Source organism: Conger conger, chromosome 15 (genome assembly GCF_963514075.1).
Source record: "Conger conger chromosome 15, fConCon1.1, whole genome shotgun sequence".
NCBI classification, from domain to species: domain Eukaryota; kingdom Metazoa; phylum Chordata; class Actinopteri; order Anguilliformes; family Congridae; genus Conger; species Conger conger.
Genome location: NC_083774.1, coordinates 8,063,570 through 8,088,768, shown reverse-complemented (window position 1 = coordinate 8,088,768; position 25,199 = coordinate 8,063,570). Strand labels below are relative to the sequence as shown.

Sequence of the window (25,199 nt, the reverse complement as noted above, 5' to 3'; positions counted from 1 at the left end):
GGTCATGGGAAGGGTCTAATCTACCCGCCAGATAAAATATTAACCCGCCCCTTCCTTTTTATTGTTTTCTATTGGTTATAAATAATTGTCAATCATTCTTGCTTAACATAACGGGAATCCAAAGTGTTATTTTACAGTTCAACGGTAGAAATAGTTCTAACACACGAAGCATGTTTAAAAAAATGTTTTAATACAGTAGCTACCAAAGTTTGGCCTCAAAAAGCAAACAACTAACTCCAAAGCTAACAACGAAAGTTTGCTCACTTTTTTGTCAAAAAATGTTGTTTCACATAAACTGCACAAGCCATTTTCGAAATAAGTGTTCCACAAATGTACAGATCTAGTTCAAGAAACAAAAGTATGAATAAGGTTATTGTTTTTTTACGCCCTCCACTGGCTGAAATGGCATCGCATCTGTCAGATGTTCGGTAAATATGAACAGATGTTATTGGTTGAAGTGAATCTATTCTAAACAGACGTTTTTTGCTCATATATATTGGCCAATGGGGAGAACTGGACTGTAGGACTTACGAGCAATTAGCAGGGACATGTAGAAGAAAAATAACAAGGATGAAACACGAAATAATCCAAGGTTGGAGCTTCATTTTGTGGCTTTGTGAAGTTCTGTATTTATATAAATTGAAACTAAACTTTTAAGGACCAAGAGCCTGTGTGTCATTGCAATAATTATTACCCTGAAAAGTTTGTCTCAGTACTGTGTAGGTATGGAGAATGCCCAACCAGCCAGTAATTTAGCAAATTGCAAACCTGCAGATCTTATAATTGGTCATGCATTTAGCTTTGTTGGACATACATTTGCATGATACTTGCTGGCTTGGTCATCCACCTGAACATTTTAGGCATCTCAACAGACAAGAACAGACAGTGTTTTTATGACAAATATATTTTATTTCCTCAACCTTATTCCCAAAAATAAATGTATATCATGATGGGGTATGCCCTGTAAAAAAAGCAAGTCCTAGAAATGTAGAGGTTCAGTTCACATAGCTGAACCTCTGCAAGATGTTTGTATATAAACAGAAAAGTACACCTACTGTAACATATTTCCCTTCTGCATCTTCACAGATTGAAAGCAATTACTGAATGTAATTTCAAGGTACCACAGTTTGATTTTTAGATATTCGATAACAAATGGCTAGTTCTTTAAAAAATTGTTTTTCTTTATTAAATGCTCAATACCCATAGCTGCAGCTAAAATTATACCAAAATAAGCAGATGAAGATAGAAACTAGTTTTGGCAGTTGGGCATTGAGTTAAAAACAGGATACAAATATTATGAAATGTATTTGCATACTAGATGTTTACTGGAACAAAACTACTTGAATAGCAACCGGAGGATGATGAAACGTTGGGTGAGCTCCAACAAGATGAGTCCATCCTCTGTCTTTGGGTAGTGGGGTCCTGCTCCAGAATCTCACTGCCCTGCCTCTTCTGTCCAGGGCAAGGTCACTCCTTGTCCTGGTCCTCCACAATCTTCCTCAGCTGGTCCACCAGCACTGTGGAACAACAAATCAAAGCACAGCCAAATATACACCAAGCTTTATTTTTCCCTGCTCATCAAATGATTTTAGCACTGACCATAATGCCTTATGGAATGCTCAATCATACCCAGACAAATGAAATGAAAGCTATTTTTCTGAGACGTTCTATTTTTAAAATTTATTTTGCATGCCATTATTTGACTACCAACCAATGCATTTAGAATTCTTCAAGCTTCTACAAGATTTGAATGATTGAAATAAAACTACTTTATTTGGTGTGCACGGACATTTTGCCGCATAACATTCAATGTTCTGTGGCAAAACCAGAGGACTGGTAATTGGGGGAACGTATGTTCCAGCTAGTTGGCTCCATCCCCTGGCTGATTGGAGCCACTGCAGGTTCCCCAGGCTGGGCCACCACACCTGAGATTAATCGGCTAATTAAATCTTGTTATATCAGCTCCACCTGTGCTGACTTGTTTGCGAAGTACCAGGGAAAGCGTGGAGGGAGCCAGAAGGAGGAACTTCCAAGGCAGTTCAAGAGCTTCTTGTGAATGACTGGTTTTGTGTGAGAACCTGATTTTGATTGGACTTGTGCTGTGTATATTGACTACAATTTGGGATCACAATTTGGATTTGGGCGGCACAGATGGTGCAGTGGGTAGCACTGCCACCTCGCAGCAAGGAGGTCCTGGGCTCAAATCCCCGTTGGCTGGGGCCTCTCTGTGTGGAGTTTGCATGTTCTCCCCGTGTCTGCGTGGGTTTCCTCCCACAGTCCAAAGACATGCAGATTAGGCTGACTGGAGAGTCTAAATTGCCCAAAGGTATGAGTGTGTGAGTGTGTGAGTGAATGGTGTGTGTGCTCTGCAATGGACTGGCGACCTGTCCAGGGTGTATTCCTGCCTTTCACCCAATGTATGCTGAGATACCCTGCGACCCTGTTCAGGATAAGCGGGTTAGGATAATGAATGAATGAATGAATGAATGAATGAATGAATGAATTTGGATTTGTTTGTTTAAACAGGTAAGCAGATTAGCTACCCAGTGACAGAAAGGGTGGAACTTAAAGGTAAGCTCGAATAGCTGTTTCTTTTCTTGCTTTGTTTTGTTTGTTCCACAGCTGGAGCCAAGACACCTTGGTATCATAATAAGTCCACTAACTTCTAACCAGATTTCTGTGTGTTTGCACAAATTAGGGAACCCTGGGCCTCCGTTCTTGCCACAGTTAAAAATGGAATATGAACAATTTTTTTTATGAAAATGGTCTTTCCTCTTGTTAATTTTATTTCACACAGTAGAAGTTATAGACTGCATCAGACTATGTCATTCTTCTGGATAGAAATCACAGTGATGGCACCAACAAGATCTATCTTTTAATAACCTTCATCTTATTTAAATTCATCATACATCTGGTATCCATCCCTGGCATTTCAGGGGCCTCTACACTACTCCTTTCAGGAATGAGAAATTTGTTTTTGTGTGGCAGAGGCATAATTTCAGGGGGCAGGGGTATTGCGAGTGCGGGTGCGGGGCTTTATATTCAGTTTGTTACAACCATCGGTAAAAATGCAGGGGACATCCCCATTACATTACATTAATGGCATTTGGCAGACGCTCTTCTCCAGAGCGACGCACAACAAAGTGCATACCCATGACCAGGGATAAGTGCGCTGAAAGACCCTAGAGGGAAGTACAATTTCAACTGCTACCTGTACAACAAAGATAAGGACCAGGGCCTATTTGAATTTTTTTTTTTTTTTTTTTAAACAAACAAATAAACAAACAAACAAACAAACAACAAAGCAAAAGTGACCAAACTTAACTATCCAAACACCTAGCCAACTAAAAATACCGATACATAAAGTAAATCACAGAAAGACAACAATTAAGGTTCACAGGGAGGTAGGGAGGGACGGGGAGAGGTGCTGCTTGAAGAGGTGCATCTTCAGTTTGCACTTAAAGGTGGGGAGAGATTCTACAGTTCTGACCTCAACGGGGAGTTCATTCCACCACCGTGGAGCCAGAACAGACAGTAGTCGTGAGCATGAGGTGGAGGTTCGGAGAGGGGGAGGTGCCAAGCGGCCTGTGGAGGCTGAACGAAGAGGTCTGGCAGATGATTTTTTTGGAGGTAAGCTGGGGAAGACCCCTTAACTGCTTGGAAGGCTAGCACCAATGTTTTGAATTTGATGCGAGCCATGACAGGCAGCCAGTGGAGGGAAGTAAGCAGGGGGATGACGTGTGAGTATTTGGGAAGGTTGAAGACCAGATGAGCTGCTGCATTCTGGATAAGTTGGAGGGGTCTGATGGCGGACGCTGGGAGGCCAGCCAAAAGGGAATTGCAGTAGTCCAGGCAGGAAAGAACCATCGCTTGGACTAGGAGCTGGGTCGAGTAGGGGGTGAGAAAGGGGCGGATTCTCTGTATGTTGTATAGGAAGAACCTAAAGAGAAAAAAGAAGCGGGCCAAGGACTGAGCCCTGGGGAACTCCTGTGGCAAGGTGCCGAGGTGTCAATACCGTACCAGCCCAGGCAACCTGGAAGGAGCGATCAGAGAGGTAGGACTCAATCCAGTCCAGGGCTGTGCCACAGATGCCCGTTGCTGACAGGGCGGATAGGAGGATGGAGTGATCCACAGTGTTGAAGGCAGCAGAGAGATCTAGAAGAATGAGGACAGAGGAGAGGGAGGCTGCTCGTGCGGCAGGGAGTGATTCACTGACAGAAAGGAGCGCGGTCTCTGTCGAGTGGCCCGATCTTAAGCCAGACTGATGGGCGTCTAGCAGGTTGTTGTTAGATACACCGGGCGGTAGTTCTGGATGATGGAGGGATCCAGAGTAGGCTTTTTTAGCAGGCCCTCTTGGAGGATGCTGGAAAACAGCCAGAAGACAGGGAGGAGTTGACAAGGGAGATGGCAAATGGGAAATGTCAGGTGTGATAGTCTGGAGAAGAGAAGAGGGGGTAGAGTCTGTAAGGGGGAGAAAGTGGAAAATGAAGGGATGGGCCTAGAGGGAGGGAAGGGCACAGAGAGGGGGGCGGTGGTTGTAAAGGATCTGCGGATGTCTGTGACCTTCTCATCGAAAAAATCTGCAAAGTCATCAGCAACGAAGGAGGACTGAGGTGGAGGAGGCGGTGCGTTGAGGAGAGAGGAGAAAATAGAGAACAGTTTCCAGGGGTTAAAAGTAGAGTTCTGAATTTGTGTTTGATAGTATTTTGCTTTGGCGGCAGTGACAGCGGAAGAGAATGCCGCCAGGAGAGACTGGTAAGTTGTGAGGTCTGAAGGGTCTCTGGATTTTCCCCACACTGTAAAAAATTACTGTAAAAATACGGCCAAATTCTAACAGTAATGTACAGTTTTTCTTAAGTACAGTACAATACTGTAAAATGCAGCGCATTTTTTGGCGCCAAAAGCATGAGTTGCCGTAAACAGCATGCTACTGTGAAATTTTACAACTATACAGTACAATATGGTTTTTTGGGGGGGTTTTTTAACCAGAAGATGGTTGATTTTGAGCCCGCCGAAATGCCCCATAACTGTGGACTCACAGCTGTATTTTTCCCATAGAGTTTTTTTTACCAACTTCAGTGAAGTTTGTTTTGCTATTTATACAAAATGTGAAGAGTAGAAACTGCAGCCACGATGGAGAAAAGGCTTTAATCGTTTCATCGTTTTTAGTTCGGTGAGTAACTAAAATATTATTTCTGGAGACTGCACTTCACTGAGTAACGTTAGACCGAACGAAAAATCCAACAGGTAACGCAGCTGGCTAGCTCACACTGTTTATTGTACGCAGTAAGCAGTAACGTTAACTGTATATTTCCGTTCATCTTCTGGAGGAAAATCATGCATATGCTGCTTGCTTTTAGCTTTGGAATACGATTCAGGTCCAGTTTGAATGTTTGGCGAATATTGTATACAGTAAATCCTCAAATTGTGTCCGGGATTCAATTTGAAGCCGGGCCTCGCATAATAGCCGGGGGCGTAGTCGATTCGGTCAAATAAAGGCCGGCCCCCAAATACAAGCCGGGGTAATATTGCCTACCAGTAGGGCTATCAGTCCATGAGCACTAGAAGACATTGTTTCGATTTAACTCAATGAAATAAAAGAGCTCTTCTTAATATTTTATATTGTTGGTTGGTTTAATACTGTTGCCAATGAAAAGTCCTTGAGCAGCATCCAGGCTCATACGCACTCGTTTTCCCCAGGAGAGTTTGTACTTTCCGGCTAGCACCTCTGGCCGAGTCCCCTTCTCACAGAACTCTGTGACAATCAGATAGATTGGGGGACACCACACTTACAGGACCGCACATACGCTGAAAAACCAACTGTGGATGAGAATCAAAGTTTTATATTTTAGATCACCGCGATGGCACACAGTTAAGGCATTAAGACTTTGATGCAGGCATCAGTTCAATGCAGTTTCACACCGAGGAGTACCCGGTCCGATAATAATAATTGGGCCGCCACTCCTAAAAAAAAATTATGAAACGAAATGTCCCGGAATCTTAAGTATTTTCGAGTGTTGCATCCATTAGTATTGCTTAATGAAATATAGACAGCGTATCCAGTGTTCGTTCCTAAATGTAATGTAACAAATGGTACAGAGATGTTATTAACCTCCACGAATTACACTCTTTATTTGTGTCATGAACGAGGAATTGGCACCAAGCAGAAGGTAGTTGCGCACCACATTCCTTCAGGCTCATGCACCCTCGAGAGAGATTGACAGTCTGGCTTACTCAGTTTGCCAGCTTCGTATGTGTCCAGGAGGTGGCAACCCTAGCCGCTCCTCGGGAAGGGGGAGGGATCTCCCCGGGGGGCACATCGGTGCATCCCCGATTGCCAAGGCGTCGCACAGCCTGAGGAAGCCGTGTCGTTCTCGTTTCCGACAGCGTTGTGGTTCCTCAATAACACACAGGAATTGACGAGAAACAACATTTTGAAAAATATGAAACAATTTTTATTTTTATTGTGATTTTATCTTCATCAAGCTCACCGTTATCGTCCTCGACACAGATCCCAAACATGCGCACGATGTTTGGAGACTCAAAGCGCTTCATCGTCTCCACCTCCATCTCAAATATGGTTCTCACCTCACTGGGGGACAGAAATTCAAAATAATAATAATAGTGATAATAATCATAATAATTAACATGAAAGCAGACACTTAAATACATTATATTCTAATTAAAACATAGAGAGGAAACTTTTGCATTAAATTCAAATATAGTTTTAATATCAAGAGTAAAGTATTTTTTGTTTTGAATGAAATCTGCAGCGTAATTGAATAAAAAGTCTATATTAACATACCGAGAACTTTATTAGGAACATTTTTACTTTATTACACGGACTTATTCATGCGATTATCTAATCAGCCAATTGTGTGGCAGCAGTGCAATGCATACACTCATGTAGATGCGGGTCAGGAGCTTCAGTTAATGTGATCTAAGTGACTTTGGCCATGGAATGATTGTTGGTGGCAGGGTGGTTTGAGTATCTCAAAAACTGTGGAACGCACACTAGTGTCTAGAGTGCTCGCTGAGTTTAGTGGTTAAGGGACATGACTGGGACCCAGAAGTCGGCAGTTTGGCCACAATATGATTTCCCATTCACACACCAACGGCAATTGGCTGCCATGCAAGGTACCGACCAGCTCGTCAGGAGCATTTGGGGGTTGGGTGTCTTGCTCAGGGACACTTCGACACAGCCCAGGCGGGGGATCGAGCCGGCTACCCTCCAACTGCCAGACGACTGCTCTTACTGCCTGAGCCAAGTCGCCCCCCCAAAGAGGTATTGTACTGGACCTCTTCATTGGCTCCGCCCAACAGCACCAACAGCTTCCGGCAGATTACATTACATGTTATTTATGTTGTTTTAATTTAATTCAGACCGAAACAGAATCCAAAGAACAAAGTCAAAAAACAAAAACAGGTCGATTCACAGGCGGCACGGATGGCGCAGTGGGTAGCACTGCCGCCTCACAGCAAGGAGGTCCTGGGTTCGAATCCCCGTCGGCCGGGGCCTCTCTGTGCGGAGTTTGCATGTTCTCCCCGTGTCTGCGTGGGTTTCCGCTGTGAATCGACCTCCATCCATCCATCCATCCATTATCTGAACCCGCTTTTCCTGAACAGGGTCGCAGGGGGGCTGGAGTTTATCCCAGCATACATTGGGCGAAAGGCAGGAATACACCCTGGACAGGTCAGCAGTCCATCGCAGGGCACACACACCATTCACTCGCACACTCATACCTACGGGCAATCAGCCTAACCTGCATGTCTTTGGACTGTGGGAGGAAACCGGAGTACCCGAAGGAAACCCACCCGAACACGGGGAGAACATGCAAACTCCACACAGAGAGGCCCCGGCCGACTGGGATTCGAACCCTGAACTGTTTGGCTCCACCCAACAGCACCGGCAGATTACATTACATGTTATTTTAATTTTAAAAAATTATTCACTACACTATGCAAAGTACGTTCAGCTGCATCTCTGTATAAAACATGCTGAACAAACAAATCTTTTTATGGACACGGAGAAGTGCTTACCTGCAGCAGCAGGGTTCTGCAGGGCATTTGGGCCAATATCTGTCAGGGAACCAGGGAGAAGAGAGCTAGCTGGGGCCACATCTCACCACCATCCAGGAGCCTCAAGGATCCAGGGAGCCAGCCAGGGCTGCAGTTGCCTTCCCTGGCCTGAAGTGGCGACAAAGATCCTTGAGGGCCTTCCAGTAGAGGCAGAGACACACTCTGCGGCCTCCCTGCCAGAAGTCACCCGCCATCCGGGGGAAGAGCACCACTGCTGCAGAACAGTTTTCTTCCGGAAATTAGAAGGGAGTACAAGAGCTGCCCGGAGAGATGGCCTGGACAGGGTCACTCTCCAGGCCAGTGCCAGCTCTTAGCCGGGCCTTTGCCTTCTTCCTGTTTCTCTCTCTCTGCTTTTTCAGGCTCTGCAGGAGCCACCTCGGAGGACAAGGTGCGAGGAGTGGGCAGAAAAGGGCATCCGTGGACCTCCGACCCTCCAACAGGAAATGAGACCAATACCTGGTGCCCTCCACAGGAAAGGAGGTTCACTAGTGGCAGGGGCACTGAACCATAAGCTCCCCTTGCATGTTCAGACCATCAGCCGAAAGCCTGATGGCAGACCATCAGCTGAAAGCCTGATGGCAGACCATCAGCTGAAAGCCTATAGAGTTCAACCAGGATGCCACAACGCCGTCCACATGACCTGGATCTGAGTAACTGGAGAAGATGGCAGCGGCAATGACCAGAGAGTGACAGGTCTGACCTGCCTGGAATTTAGCCAGGCAGTGCTCCAGAGAGCCATAGGCTTCACGCCTATGGACCTGGTTAAGGTTCCTGACCCGACAGACATCTTTGAGGTCAGTTTTAAAAATCCAAACATCCCGGAGAGGTTCTAGAACCTCTATAGAGGGGGTGAAGACAGAACCCCCCTTTGTACTTTTTCTGTTGAGCCCCTTTCTGACACTGAGTGTCAAGTGTGCAGCACTACAATGAAAAGTACCTCACCTGCAATAGCCCCACCAAGCCAGCCTCTGAACCCTGCAATAACCTGTGACCAAAGAACTGCACGATGCAAATTACTTACCACTTCCATTCCAATTATTAACCCCGTTCCACCCCAGTCCAGACCACAGGTTCCACCTCGCCCTAATACACTATCACCACCCAAACCGTTTCACAGCAACTACCCAAAAATACAATACACCCCCACCCCACTAGCCAGCTTGCTCCTGGACCCCAGACACAACATATCCCTTAACAACAAGACCTCTCCAGTGAACCTCCTATAGTCAGGGGGGTTCTGGGGGGGAGCTATCAGCCCCTACCTCTCCAGGACGGAGCCAGTCAGGCAACCAGGAGGAGGAAATGGTGAGCAAAATCGTTCAACAAAATCGCCACATATTTTACCATCACATCTCTCAACACCGAAGCTCCGTAGGGACCACTCCATCGATGGGCTGCGGTCCATCATAGAAGGTTTCTCCCTCCACGACGGTGGGGGCGCCTCTCCCCCCCAACACACATGGGTGAGTTCCTCTGGTGTCTCTTCATCTTGTATGGACCTGCTCCTGCTCTCCCCAGGCCTGAGAGTGCACGCCTATTCCACCAGCGCGGTGCACTTCTCAGACCACCACATGGTGACCGTGTCCCTGGTCTGGGAGGAGTCCCTGGAGGATGAACACCTGCCACCTACAGGATGCCAAAGTACATCTCTCCTTCTTAAAGTGCTACCTGGAGTGGGTGAGTCTGAAAAACGTTTTCTGAAAGGAGTGGTGGGAAATGCTGAAGAAGCGAATGCAGGCCGACTACTTTTGGTACCTCCTTCGGGAGGATATGGCCATGGTTTTTAGAGCGGTGTACAGGGAGGCGGTTAGGTGCCTCAGTAAGAGCTCAGTAGTTCTTGTCCCAAGGGAGACCTGCAGGATCCCTGGAACTAGTGGCCAATCAACCTCCTCTCGGTTGACTGTAAGAATGTGGCAGAGGCACTGATGAGGAGGTTCCAAGACCTGATATCATCGGTGATCGGACCGGACCAGATGGCTTGGTATAACGGCATACATGGCAACATTACCACAGTCACCACAGACCGCCACAGCGTGTGCCACCAAGGTACTGAAAGACTTCTGTGCAGCCACTGGCGCGCCCTTTCAACCCAGGCAAGAGTGAACTGTTTCTGTCTCGATTTTAGAGTGAGCCACTAACTGTTCCCTTCCTTGTATGCAGGAATAATATCAACCTTTCAGGCTGACAGAGAGGGCACACTAAACTGGAGCCCTAGGCCACACCGAGGGTTAACTGCGGAGCTGGAGCACAACCCCTCACGATGACAAAAAAAAATCCCCAGACAAAGCCACCAGTAAATGCATCAATCAGTTGGCTTTTCACTTTGTCTGGGGGAGCACCATGGAAAACCTCAAGCGCTCTGTTATAGGAGGATAAGAACAGGGGTCTGGGGGTCCCAGACATTGTTAACATCATTCTGGCGCAGGGTCTGGCCACACTGGTTCAGAATGTCCAGAATTTTGAGAAGGCCTCTGGTGCCTTTGCGAGGTACTACACCACTCACAGCTGGGACCCCTCATACGCATATAGTGCGTATGTATGTGTATGAGTGCTGAAGAACTATGCCTCATGATGGAATTGTCCAGGGCTGGACTATCCTCATGGAGCTATGAAGTAATTAAGATCTGGCCAAAACGGTCTTGCTCCCAAGGGGAAACCTAGCCCTGGACCCGTCAAAAATCCCGCTAAACACGAATCCCGCCATTCTCGCTGTTGATCTCAGCGAATACGTTGCTGAGGCACTCGCCCCTCATGCCTCACACACATTACTGCTCATGGTTTGTCCTACCACTGCTTTGCTGATGACACCCAACTCTTATTCTCATTCTCTTTCGCCACATCTCCGCTTGCCTGAGTGACATCCAGACCTGGATGGACAACCACCATCTAAAGCTCAACCCAGGTAAGACTGAAATGATCTTCATTCCTGCTCTAACCTCTCCCCTTCTGGATCTCTCCATTTCCCAAGGGGATACCTCAGTGATGCCATCACCATGTGCAAGGAATCTGAGCGTGGGGATGGACAACAGAGTGTCCCTCTCTGAGAACATTGCGGCAGTTGCAATCCTGAGCATCTTATAATTGGTCATGCATTTACCTTTGTTGGACATACATTAGCATGATACTTGCTGGCTTGTATGAACATTTTCGGCATCTCAACCGACATCACCAGACAATGTTTTATGGCAAATATTTATTTCCTCAACCTTATTCCCACACAAACGTATATCATGATAGGGTATGCCTTGTAAACCTGTGGGTGGCTTACCTGTCATCCAAATAAAAAAAATAATTCCAGGTCCTACAAATGTAGAGGTTCAGTTCACATAGCTTCCCAAATATGTTTGTATATAAAAAGAAAAGTACACCTACTGTAATATATCACCCTATGTAGAGTCAGAAGTCCGCATCTTCACAGATTGAAAGCAATTACTGAATGCTATTTTAAGGTACAACATAGTTACATTTTTAGAAATTAGATTAGAAATCTGCAGCTAAAATTATACCAAAATAAGCAGATGAGGATAGAAACTGGTTTTGGGAGTTGGGCATTGAGTTAAAAACAGGATAGAACTAGTATAACATTTATTTGCATATCAGATGTTAACTGGTACAAAACTATTTGAAACACAACTTGAATAGCAACTGGAGGATGGTGAAACGTTGGGTGAGCTCCAATGAGATGGGTCCATCCTCTGAATGCGTGTCTTTGGGTAGAGAGGTCCTGCTCCAGAATCTCACAGCCCTGTCTCTGAGCTCTCTTCCATCCAGGGCAAGGTGGCACCATCCTCCCTTCACTCATCATCCAGGTCCTCCACAATCTTCTTCAGCTGGTCCACCAGCACTGTGGAAGTCAAAGCAGAGCCAAACAAATACACCAAGTGTAGTGGCCACTCACTAGCAGGACAGTGTGTTTCAGTGGTTTAGACTTCACTGCGATCTAGCCCTTGTTAACGTTACTATGCAACTACATTACCCATGTTCCTTAGCGGTAATCACGTTCAGGAAGTGTTGCGAGAGTGTGCGTGAGTTGTGAGTTTTGAATGAGAGAGTGCAATAAACAACACGTTTATTTCCTCCGTCCACAAAAAGCCTCCTTTGCACCTTTTTGTTCCCATACTCCTACACAAGTTTGATTTACCCTGCCCGTCAAATAATTTTAGGGCTGATCAATATGCCTCGTGGAATGGTCAATAATACCAAGACAAATGAAATGACAGTGCTATTTATCTGAGACATTCTATCTTAGAAATGTATTTTACAAGCCATTATTTGACTACCAACCGATGCAATTAGAATTTTTCAAGCTTCTGCAAGATTTAAATAATTGCAATACAACTGCATTTTATTTGGTGAGTATGGACATTCAAAGTTCTGTGGCGAAACCAGAAGACTGGAAATTGGGGGATCGTATGTTCCGGCTAGTTGGCTCCATCCCCTGGCTGACTGGAGCCACTGCAATAACTTACAAGGTAATTCAAGAGCTTTTTGTGAATGATCGTTTTTTGTTTGAGAACCTGACTTGGATTGGACTTGTGCTGTGTATACTGACTACGATTTAGGATTGGATTTTTTGTTTAAACTGGTAACCAGGTTTGCTGACCAGTGACAGAAAGGGTCTACAAGTTTTTTTTTGCTCCGCGCTGAGCAGTTCCATGCATCCAGGGCAGAGGCTGAACCACGGACTGCCACAGTGCCCAACCCCGGCCGCTTCATTCCCAAGCTTATTGAGGGGGATGACATTGAAGCCTATCTCCAGGCCTTTGAGCGAACGGTCCAGAGGGAACAGTAGCCCCTTTCCTGATTGGAGCAGCTCAGGAGGCCTATTGTGACCTCACTGTGGAGCAAGCCAAGGACTACGTGGTACTGAAGAAGGAAATGTTAAATCATTATGGCTTTGGACTGCAACACTGAGCCCAGAGATTCCACGACTGGACTTTTCATCCCCAGGTGTCCCCTCGTGCCCAGATGGATGAATTGATTTGAGTCACCAGAGCCTGGCTGACACCAGAGACAGAGGGGCCCACCATAATGGAATGGGTGGCAATGGACCACTATCTGCAGGCTCTTCCCTATGAAATGAAGAAGATAGACAGTCTTAGCCAACCTTAGGATTGTGGATGACTTGACGGCCCTGGTAGAAATGCAGTACATCACCGTTGAGCCGCTGAAGTCTGACCAGAAGGAAAAGAGCAGCAGGAACTGCTCTTTTCAGGAACATTCCAGAGCTAGAGTCCCTGAGTGTTGGGTCCAGCATAAGTGGGAGGAGCTGGGAGGAGCCTGGCTAAGACCTGTGAGTGACCCGGAACCATGGGGAGGTTGGCCACCCGTTCCGTAACTGTCCAAAGAGGGATGCATCTATGCCTACTGCCACCTCCACAGACGTCTCTAAAGGGAGACCCTGTAATTAGCTGACCTCTTGCTGGGGGCATGAAGGAAGCTCAGCCCCAGTGCTACCGGTAAAGCTGAACTGGGAAGATACTGAAGCGCTCCTGGACTCGGGTAGTGCCGTGACCCTGGTGTTGCCCCACTTAATAAATATGAAAATACTTCATGTTATTCTTCAGATTGAAACAAGCCTGTAAATATTGGTTTTATACTGGTGTAAGATGCTAAAGTTAGGAGTGACTGAGGAGTCAGGTAGTCACTGGTCTCGCCCTATTGTTCTGGTGACAGTTACACAATGCCAAGAGTCGATGGACTGATCGAGCTTTGAGGATAGGCCAGATATGTTCCCACATTGGTTTTGACTAAAGGCTGCCTCAAGGGAAAAGAGGAACTGAAGGTGGCCCTGTGCTCCATTACATTAATGGCATTTGGCAGACAGTCTTATGCAGAGCGACTTACAGTTGATTTTAGACTAAGCAGGAGACAATCCTCCCCTGAAGCAATGCAGGGTTAAGGGCCTTGCTCAACGGCCCAACGGCTGGGCAGATCTTACACCGGGGATCGAACCAGCGACATTGTGGGTCCCAGTCATGTACCTTAACCACTCTGTTCCAGACCAGTGCTTGTTGCCCAGGATTTTACCAAAGACATGGGGGTGCAGTCGGAAGCCTCAGACACTGGGGTATGTCGCAAGTGCAGGTGGGGGGCTTTGTGTTCAGTTTATGTTATAACCATCTGTAAATATTCAGGGGAAATATACCCCCCCCCCCCAACATAATATAGTCAATATCTACACTTAGTGCAGCAGCGTGACTGAACCGTACCTCCAGCTTTCGGCCTGTTGAAAGGATCGAAAGAGCGACAGTCATCGATCAATTTGGCCAGGCTTTTGGGACAGTCTTCAGGAAGGGGCTCTGTGAACTTCTCTTGACAGACCTTCACATGGATGTCTTTGTCTGACATGCCTAATGAGAAACCAAATGTCAGAAGATAGAGGTTAGACAAATATCAGTATCCTGTTAACTGGCATTCTCCTCCTGGTTTAAACACGGAAAAGAGAGTGTTTGTTAAGTTTTTGATCAGCAGACTGTATTATGCTTTAATGTGACAGGGAAAGCAGAAAGATGCAAATACTTGAATCTTACGGCATTCTGTTGTGTGAATAGAGACTGCTGATAAGAGACTATTATTAATAATAATATTATTTTATCACAGGAAGCCTGGTTGTAAGGGGAAACTCGTTCACAGAACAGAGGGTGGCTCCTTTCCCTGCCAGCCTGCTTAGATGTCATACAATGCATTACACTGTGAATACATACACTCAGAATACATACCTTTGAAGGGAATCTTTCGAGTGGCAATTTCCCACAAGACAATGCCAAAGCTACGGAATACACAATATGCACAGTCACTATATGGCCATGTTTGCATGCATGAATTTAGTTGCTGTCATATGATTGGCTGATTAAATATATGCATTAACAAGCTGGTGTACAGGTCTATCTAATAAAGTGAATACTGAGTGTTCTGTAGGCACTGCAATCTGATCATCGTAAAAATAATAATAATAAAAAAACACTCTGTCAATGTAAGTACAGTTATCATGCAGGGGCTGAAGACTTATCAAACAATGTTTGAGACATGGAATATTACAGCTCAAAACATTAAGCCTTTCTTTATCCAACAGACATTTGCAGACACCTGGCCTGATCTGTACCCACCTGTAAATCTCACTGACCTTGTGGTAAGAGTAGTGCATGACAGACATGTACAGACAACTGACCTGATCTGTACCCACGTGTAAATCTCACTGGCCTTGTTGTACACCTGGCCTGATCTGTACTCACCTGTAGATCTCACTGGCCTTGCTGTAAGGGTAGTTCATGTTATTCTGATGCTGGGGGCAGCAGTAGACTGCAATGCCTTTCCCTCTCATCAGATTCCTCTTCAGGGACATTTCTGTTCTCACCAGCTCATAGCACCCAAGCTGCACACACAGAATGAATGGTTAGATGGCAGTAGTCTCACACATTAACCACATGCCAGTTAGGTAGCAGTGTTAAGGGGTGTGTTCATTCCCTAGGTCTGTGAGCTCCGAGCGCTCTCAGGGTGCAGTGCTCTGTATTTCTGAAAGACGATGTTCTGATCGCTCTGAATTTCCCAATGTGCACTCTGGAGCTGCTCTGAGAGCTAATAAACGAACACACCCAATAAATTGCTGTCAGGCACAATGGACATCAACTCATTTTCATTTCAATGTTTCTGCTACTTCTCCGGGTAGTTAATGCGTTTTGGTGGCATATTGTTGCATTTTCCTTTCCCCCCAGAGACAACAAAAGAGAACAGAAAGCAATAAACACAGTTGTGCATCCTTCAGCCCACCCAAAACCGGCCTAAGAAAGCTAACATACATACCTTCACCCTGTACCCATCATCCACCAAGAACTTGTTAGAGCTGATGCAGCCATACAGTCTAAACTCCTCTGAATGGTGTATCCTGTAGTGGAGATGAAATTTGACATTCAAATTTAACGTTACAGGATGAATAAAAGTATAAAGGAAAGTGTACAGTATGTGGGGAGGAGATTTGGGGATTGGAGGTGTTTGAGTTGGGGATTGGAGGTCTGTGTCAGATCACAGGACTGAATGAAGAGGGTACATAACATTACATTACAGTTATTTAGCTGACGCTTTTATCCAAAGTGACTTACAATTGATTAGATTAAGCAGGGGACAATCCCCCCTTGAGCAATGTGTGGAAAGGGCCTTGCTTAAGGGCCCAACAGTTGTACTGATCTTATCGTGGCTACAGTACATCATGGCAAGCATGTTTGTGGGTCACCTATAAAGGCCTTGAGCAGCATCCAGGCTCATACGCACTCGTCTTCCCCAGGAGAGTTTGTACTTTCCAGCTAGCACCTCTGGCAGAACCCCCTTCTCACAGAACTCTGTGACAATCAGATAGATTGGACTCGGCCCTGAGGGAACACACAGGGGACACCACACATACAGGACGACCAACGAGGAGGCAAAACAGTATCGCTGCCAACAAGTTCACCCTTTAAACAGCGCTGAAAAACCTACTGTGGATAAGAATCAAAGTAAAAATGTTATATTTTAGGTCACCGCGATGGTGCACGGTTAAGGCATCACACTTTGATGCAGGTTCAGTTGAATGCAGTTTCACACCGAGGAGTACCCGGTCTGATAATAATAATTGGGCCGCTGTTCCTAGGGTAGGGGGAGGGTTCTCCCCGGGGGGTGCATCCCTGATCACCTTGGAGTTTCCTCAATAACACACACGGAAATTGATGAGAAACAGGGTATAATTGGCCACCAAATTTGAAGAAAATTTGGAAAAATATGAAACAAATAATAAAAAAATAATAATAATCATGACTTTATCTTCATCAGGCTCACCTTTATCATCCTCGACACAGATCCCAAACATGCGCAGGATGTTTGGAGACTGAAATCGCTTCAGCGTGTCCACCTCCCTCTGAAATATGGTTCTCACCTCACTGGGGGACAGAAATAATAATCATTAATAATTATTCATCACAATAATACTGCTGCAATGGACTGGCGACCTGTCCAGGGTGTATTCCTGCCTTTCGCCCAATGTATGCTGGGATAGGCTCCAGCCCCCCTGCGACCCTGTTCAGGATAAGCGGGTTTAGATAATGGATGGATGGGTTTATCTACCTGCCTGCCTGACTCTCTCTCAGTCGTCACAGAACTGACACTGCCAAGAAACACAACACCAGCTCAGAGTAACCTTAAATGCTCTCCAAAGAAGCAACGGATTTGTATGCACATATTTTGTAATGCATTTGACATAGGCAACTCTATGAAGACAAAAATGTAATTATGGTAAAGGTTTTACATTCCTGTTTAACAAACATTATTCAAATGAGAGGAGGAGAACAGGATGCAGAGGTCATGATCTCAGATACTGTGCCAAGATACCTACATGGATATTGAATGAGACATACGTACCTTGGGTGTGTGGTTTGGGAACAGGTATATCTTTTGATGGCCACTGTAAATGTGTTGTATTTTCCTTTGTACAAATCATGGGTGTCTGTCTTCCTGATAGGGGTCTTGGGGTAATCAAACTCCAGCTCCTCCATTTTGATCTCTGTCATATCCACAAGCCAACAGGACAAACAGCAAGGCCTTAGCATAGAGGGGGTACTGGCTTTGGTCATCCAGTGCTGTTTTAGAAATGCCTTTACACCAGCAGCTCACTGAAAAGTCAAAGTTATTGAAGTTTCTGTCCAGTCAATGGCTCTCATAAACTAACTCAGACATGGTGCTAGAACTGCCCATAGTTCAAAGACCTAATAAAGTCTAATTATAATATATGTATAAATTGTCTGTATTCTGAAGTGGCACAGTGTGGTCTAAATGCAGGACTGTAGCACTGAAGAACTTAAGTCCAGTGAGGAGGCAGAACTAAGACAAGTTCAACAAGGACAGTGGAGTACTGTCCTGAACTCCAGATTCTACATCCCTCCATGTGGACTTTAGTTGTATATATTAACCTTTAGGCCAGCGGGGGATGGGCATGCCCCGATAGCCGGGTTCCTCCCGAGATCTCTTCCCATCGGGGAGTTTTTTCTCACCACTGTTTGAGGGTTTTTTTCTCCTCAGGGAGTTGTTTACCTCATATGTTATTGGGGGTTGAGGGCTGATATGTTTAATTGTCAAAATTCAGGCCGTCTCAAAGGTACATCGAGCTTTTAGGGGAAAGGAGGGTACTCACGATGCATGTCCTGCAGATTTTTCTTGCCATCCATCTCATCTATCTTCTCTCCCAGGGTCCGTACCACTGTGGGAAAATCACTTCACAAACTTAGGAACACTAGGACAGTTGTATGAGTTTAAATGTGTCATCATGATTTCTGCCATTTTCTGTGAACCTGAAAATCACATTCAAATCAGAAAAAATATTTTATTTATCGCCATGTTTTAGAATAGTTGGTAAGTAAATACAAGTGCGGTTTGATGTTTAATTTAAAAGCTTAATCTGAAATGGACTGTGTGACCAGCTACCAGCTCAGACAAGCTACCAGCACTAGCCGGTTGACCACCTCATACCCAGCTTGACCAACTCATGGCCAGCTTACGACCAGTTGATGATCAGCTCAACTTTCAAGCTGGCCTTACTGAATTTTGCAGCAGAAGGCTGTGTGTGTGTGTGTTGAATTTTCCAAAATATGGTTTCCGGAGTCGATCGATTTTGTCTTACCGGTTATCAGCACCTCAAGGTCTTTCTTGCGGTCGGCCTCGTCCTCCTCCCGGCGTCGAGCCTCTTTGAACACCTTGCCCAAACTCGCCGTCTGCTCCAGCTGCAGGCCCAGCGACAGCTGCTGAAAGTGGTCGTTGAGCCGAGTGTTCAGCGTCTCAAACTCCCCCTTGTAGCTGTCAGCCTTCATCATGCGTTTCACGTAATTCTCGGGGAGGGAATTGTGTTTCTTCACCACTTTCCCCGCCGTCTCCAGGGTGATTTCCAGCTCCTTCAGGTCCTGCAGGACCCTCTTGTTCATCTCCAGGCCTTGTGCCACCAGCGTTTGAACGATCTCCTCCAGAACCCGCACCCGACTGGCCAGCCTTTGACACTGTTGCTGGTTGACACTCACCTTCCCGCACAGGTCATACAGGGTCTTTGCGATCGACAGGATGTGCCCCACCACTTCCATGGCTGTGCAGCAAAGTAAAAATCATATATAGCTATATGGTAAAATGGACTGCACTTATATCACACTTTTTAGCCAGAGCGCTTTACAATTAATGACATTACATTACGAGGCATTTAGCAGACACTCTTATACAGAGCGACATACAACGAAGTGCAGATCAAACACAAGTACACGTGCGAAGAGGACCTGGGAGGACAGTACAGTTCCGAGTCCAAGAGTAACCAATCGGAACCCTTGAAGAATACATCAACTTCCAAACTAGCATACCACAGTTGGCAGCTAGAATATCCCGAGTACAACAATACAATAGCTAATACCAAAAAAAACAACAACATCGATACAACTATATAAGTGCCATTACAGTCTATGGCATATATAAGGCTAATCATGGTGGTGAGTTAGGGAGGGAAAGGTGTAGTCTGAAGAGATGAGTCTTCAGTCTGTGCTTGAAAGAGGTCAGAGACTCTGCCATTCTGACATCCACCGGGAGGTCATTCCACCACCGTGGGGCCAGGACAGACAGCAGTCGTGAGCGAGAAGTGCAGGTGTGGCGAGAGGGAGGCACCAGACGAAGTTGCAGAACGGAGGGGTCTTGCTGGTGTATAGGTCTTGATAAGTGCCAAGCAAGGCACCAACCAGCTCATCAGGAGCATTTGGCAGTTAGGTGTCTTGCTCAGGGACACTCCGACACACCCAGGGAAGGATTGAACTGGCAACTCTCCAACTGCCAGACAACTGCTCTTACCATCTGAGTTAATGAAATGATATCAAGGGCTGAAAATATATGAAAACAGAAATTTGAACAGAAATATTTACAGGCCTTGGTTTTGGGAACAATTGATGATAGACAAGGTTTGAACAAAATCTGAGACTCTGCTGCAACAGGCTTCTCTGATTGGTCTGGAATGACCCTGTCCATACAGCCACACAAATGATCTATTCTATATTCTTTGCACTTAATAACCAAAAGTAGAAACCACAAGAAACCATTTCAAAAGTAAAAATCATCAGCGATACAAACTTTCATGGTTAAACTCATCTCAACAAATGAAGGCAAACCATACAATTCAACATTGATCCTGTGCATTATGTTGTGAAATAGATTTTTCACAGTAAATTAACTCCACACTTTCCTTTCTTCATTTAGATAAGCTGAGCAAGTTCCTTATTCTGTATTTTCCAGATCTACACAGCTTCTGAAATGGTTTGATAGACCAGAATGAAAGATCAATTCAGCACTGGATAAATGCCCAAATCCTTACCTTTCCTGGTCTAGAATAAGTGTGTTCTGAATTAATTGTTGACACCTCTCAGGTAGCCTACATTAGGTGCTGAATTACGTAATACCCTTGGTACTTCCTGCCAATAACATTCCTTGTTTCACAGTCTCCTGTAAGTGGCGTCTAAATAAAGAAAATGAAGCCAATAGAAAAGAATGCAAGACATATAGCAACGCAACACATTATTTTTTTTGTCACCAACAGATTTTTTCTTTTTTTTTCTTTGTCATGTTCGATGAATTAACCAATATTTGACAGGAAGGACAAGCCAATTTGGAATGTTCCCCAAATATTTTGAGAGATCTAACTAAAGAGCATGTGAGAACACACATGCATACATATAATATGAGAATGAACAAGCTCTTTAGAGAATAATTTTCTGGACGTACTCTGTTAAAAATGTCCCCTCCAATTACTAGCGTCAGCTTCAGTTTGAAAATGAGACTGATCACCAATACAGGTTGTCCTGTCACTGGCTCCGCCCAATAGCACACAGCCTCCTGCAGATTACATGACATGTTATTTATTATGAGGATGGTAGAACACCAGACCCAGAAGCAAGACCAAGGCATAGTTTTTCTATCAGAGTCTTTATTAAAATAGGCTGGGTTCGATAACCAGAAAATGGGAATAGCAAGGAATAGGCAGTTCATAATTAAATGTCCAGGCAATGGGTCAATACACCAGCAAACAGGAACAACAAGGATAATCCAAAAAAGGGGTCATGGTCACAGGTGAAGGGTCGATAACAAGCGTGCAAATCAGACAGAAACAGAATCCAAAGAACAAAGTAAAAAAACAAAAAACAGGTCGATACACAGTGGTTTTAAAATAGGCAGACAGAATGAGAAAAATGCTGAAGTTGAAAACAAAACAGGTCGTACCGGGTATCAATCAGAAATAAACGCTGGAGAGTATGCCATAGACACATAACAATTTGTGAGGAACAAGACAAACAAAGGAGTCTTTACAACGCAGGTAACAAGAGGGAATGGCCATCAGGCTATATAAATGCCAACTTCTTTTTTTTAAATGGACATGAAGATATTAAGAATAAAACAAGGCCTGGTAGCATTTCTGTCATGCAAGGCACCAACCAGCTCATCAGGAACATTTTGCGGTTAGGTGTCTTGCTCAGGGACATTTCGACACACCCAGGGAAGGATTGAACTGGCAACCCCCCAACTGCCAGCGAACTGGTCTTACCACCTGAGCTAATTAAATTATATCAAGGGCTGAAAAAATATGAAAACATAGGATTTGAACGGAAATATTTTACAGGCCATGGTTTTGGAACCAATTCGCGATATAGACAAGGTTTGAACAAAATCTGAGACTCTGCTGCAACAGGCTTATCTAATTGGTCACGGAATGACCCAGTCCATGAATCTGCACATATGATCTATTCTATATTCTTTGCACCTCATAACTTTCATGGCTAAACTCATCTCAACAAATGAAGGCAAACCATACAATTCAACATTGATCCTGTGCATTATGTTGTGAAATAGATTTTTCACAGTAAATTAACTCCACACTCCACACTTGCTCAGCAAGTTCCTTATTCTGTATTTTCCAGATCTACACCATTGAAATGGTTTGAAAGATCAGAATAAAAGACCAATGCAGCGCTGGATAAATGTCCAAATCCTTACCTCTCCTGGTCTAGAATAAGTGTGTTCTGAATTAATTGTTGACACCTCTCAGGTAGCCTACATTAGGTGCTGAATTACGTAATACCCTTGGTAATTCCTGCCAATAACATTCCTTGTTTCACAGTCTCCTGTAACTGGCATCTAAATAAAGAAAATGAAGCCAATAGAAAAGAATGCAAGACATACAGCAACACATCACATTATTGTTTTTGTCACCAACAGATATTTTTAAAATCTTTGTCATGTTCGATGAATTAACCAACATTTGACAGGAAGGACAAGCCAATTTGGAATATTCCCCAAATATTTTGAGAGATCCAACTAAAGAGCCCATGAGAACACACATGCATACATATAATATGAGATAAACAAGCTCTTTAGAGAATTTTGTGTACTTACTCTGTTGAAAATGTCCCCTCCAATCACTAGCATCAGCTTCAGTTTGAAAATGAGACTAATCACCAATACAGGTTGTATTATATTGTACTGTACTGTACCCCTTCACTGGCTCCACCCAACAGCACCAACAGCCTCCAGCAGAATAGATAACATTTTATTCATGCTGTTTTTTTTTTTTTGTTTTTTTTCATTCACTGCACTATACAAAGCACATTGAGCTGCATCACTGTATGAAACGTGCTGAACAAACTAAGCTTTTTATGGACACGGAGAAGTGCTTACCTGCAGCCGTAGGGTCCTGCAGGACATTTGGGCCAATATCTGACAGGGAAGCAGGGAGAAGAGGGCTAGCTGGGGCCACATCTCACCACGATCCAGGAGCCTCAAGGATCCAGGGAGCCAGCCAAGGCTGCAGTTCCTTCCCTGGCCTGAAGTGGCGACAAAGATCCTCGAAAGCCATCCAGCAGAGGCAGAGACATGCTCTGCGGCCTCCCTGCCAGAAGTCTCCCGCCATCCGGAGGAAGAGCACCACTGCTGCAGAACAGCTTTCTGCCGGAAACTAGAAGGGAGTACAAGAGCAGCCCAGAGAGATGGCCTGGACAGGGTCACTCTCCGGGCCTTTGCCTTCCTCCTGTTTCTCTCCCTCTGCTTTTTCAGGCTCTGCAGGAGCCACCTCGGAGGACAAGGTGCGAGGAGCGGGCAGAAAAGGGCATCCGTGGACCTCCCCCTGACGACGGCAACCTCAACCCAGGTAAGACTGAAATGATCTTCATTCCTGCTCTAACCTCTCCCCTTCTGGATCTCTCCATTTCCCAAGGGGATACCTCAGTGACACCATCACTCTGTGCAAGGAATCTCAGTGTGGTGATGGACAACAGACTGTCTTTCTCCGAGAACATTGCGGCGGTGACCTGGTCATGCAGATTCCTCCTATACAACATCCGCCCCTTTCTCACCCCCTACTTGATCCAGCTCCTGGTCCAAGCGATGGTTTCGACCCACCTGGATCACTGCAACTCTCCCGTGGCTGGCCTCTCAGCATCTGCCATCAGACCCCTCCAGTTCATCCAGAATGCAGCAGCTCGTCTGGTCTTCAACCTTCCCAGATACTCTCACATCACCCGCTTACTTCCCTCCACTGGCTGCCTGTCATGGCTCGCATCAAATTCAAAACATTGTTGCTTGCTTTCCAAGCAGTTAAGGGGTCAGCCTCAGCTTACCTCCAAAAGATAATCAAATCCTACACGCCTGTCAGACCCCTTTGTTCAGCCACCACAGGACACCTCCTCTTCGCACTTCCACCTCCACGACTACTGTCTGTTCTGGCCCCACGATGGTGGAACAAACTCCCTGTGGAGGTCTGAACAGCAGGGTCTCTGACCACCTTCAAGTGCAGACTGAAGACACACCTGTTCAAGCTGCACCTCTCCCCACCCCACCCTACCTCCCTGTAAATCTTAACTGATTGGTCGTTGTCTTTTTTTCAGTTCTCACAATTGTCTTTATTTGTGTTATAACGCGAGGATGATATTTTTTGCTTGTTTTGTTTGGCTCGATAAGCTGTTTATTGTTCATATATTTGTGTTGTGCTGTAGAAAAAAGTTTTTTGATATAAATATAATCTAGTCTAATATTTTTGTTGTCCTGTTAGCACTTAAAATTGTCCTTTCCTCAAGGGTCTTTCAGCGCACTTGTCCCTGGTTATGGGTATGCACTTTGAACTTTGTTGTACTGGATAAGAGCGTCTGCCAATATGCCAATAATGTAATGTAATGTAATGTAAATCTGGTCAAACGTCTGTCGTTCTAGATTCAGCAATAAACAAAAAGACATAGCATGGATGTCCGCTCACACGTGTCTCCATCAGGTCCTTTATGTATAGGCAACATCTGGCCCTGACTGAGCACTGCCCCAGAACATGTAAAACATGAAGAACAGGTTCCTGCCGAGATCCTCCCTGACTGCTGAGCGTCCTCTACGGGCCACCCGGAGGACTGAAAACAGCTGAGCTCCAGGGTCAGTGGAGGATCGGGAACATCATGTAGCTGGGAGACAAGAAACATCAAATGACATCTACCAAATGACAAGTGTGGATCACTGATCACTCTGAGGACTGCAAAATGCAAAAGAATGCAAAATCTCCTCCAAGAAGGCACTGTGGTGGAAAAAAAACAGGACACTGGCAAGAGAGGCATGGGGGTGGAGCATTGGAAAGAACTCATAATATAGTCCACCCCATTGGAGGGACACAGGCTCTTTGAAGCCTTGGAAGATGAGGAACCAGGTACATTTCTTCATTCATGGCCTCACAGACAAGAACATTTTCAAAACATTGGTTTTTAATGACTACAATTTACCTCTGATTAAGGATTTGTTTTTGATTTGAGTAATGCTCAATTGCTTTATTATTTAATTATCTATTTTGTTCAACAGCCTAATCTGATTAATTTTGGTTAATATGCTTAAAGTCTTTAACCGCTTATGTACTTACATATTCAGTTTACAGAATTTCGCATTTAAAATTGGATTTTGTTTGAAGTTAGTTTTTAATGAAGCAAGTGTATTTAAAATGTAAGAACTTTAATTTTCAATAAAACACAAGAATTCCTGGACTGTCAGTTTCGTGGTGGAAACCCCCCATGCTTCATTGTGTTGAAATTTAATTTAATTCACTTTCCTGGTCATGAAAATGG

The 25,199-nt window shown here is 45.0% G+C and overlaps 1 protein-coding gene across 1 annotated transcript; it reads right to left on the bottom strand.

The window, feature by feature from the left end:
- Positions 1-11,269: 11,269 nt before the first annotated feature.
- Positions 11,270-22,575, bottom strand: LOC133111813 (mixed lineage kinase domain-like protein). The gene is made up of 11 exons (XM_061222407.1): positions 22,507-22,575; positions 18,722-19,174; positions 18,236-18,301; positions 17,467-17,608; positions 16,888-16,988; positions 16,310-16,445; positions 15,883-15,964; positions 15,315-15,454; positions 14,802-14,851; positions 14,292-14,432; positions 11,270-11,923 (listed from the first exon to the last, which is right to left on the bottom strand). Exons 2-11 carry the CDS (start codon positions 19,170-19,172, stop codon positions 11,874-11,876), a joined length of 1,359 nt encoding a protein of 452 aa, XP_061078391.1. The 5' UTR covers positions 19,173-19,174; positions 22,507-22,575; the 3' UTR covers positions 11,270-11,873.
- Between the last annotated feature and the right edge of the window lie 2,624 nt (positions 22,576-25,199).

Excerpts from the sequence above, each read along its gene's own strand:
- LOC133111813 (XM_061222407.1), bottom strand. The coding sequence starts at position 19,172 with ATGGAAGTGGTGGGGCACATCCTGTCGATCGCAAAGACCCTGTATGAC. Across the intron at positions 17,609-18,235 it reads AAATCTGCAGGACATGCATC|AGATCAAAATGGAGGAGCTG; the intron begins GTGAGTACCCTC and ends TGGATATGACAG. Across the intron at positions 14,433-14,801 it reads TCGAAAGATTCCCTTCAAAG|GCATGTCAGACAAAGACATC; the intron begins GTATGTATTCTG and ends GTTTCTCATTAG.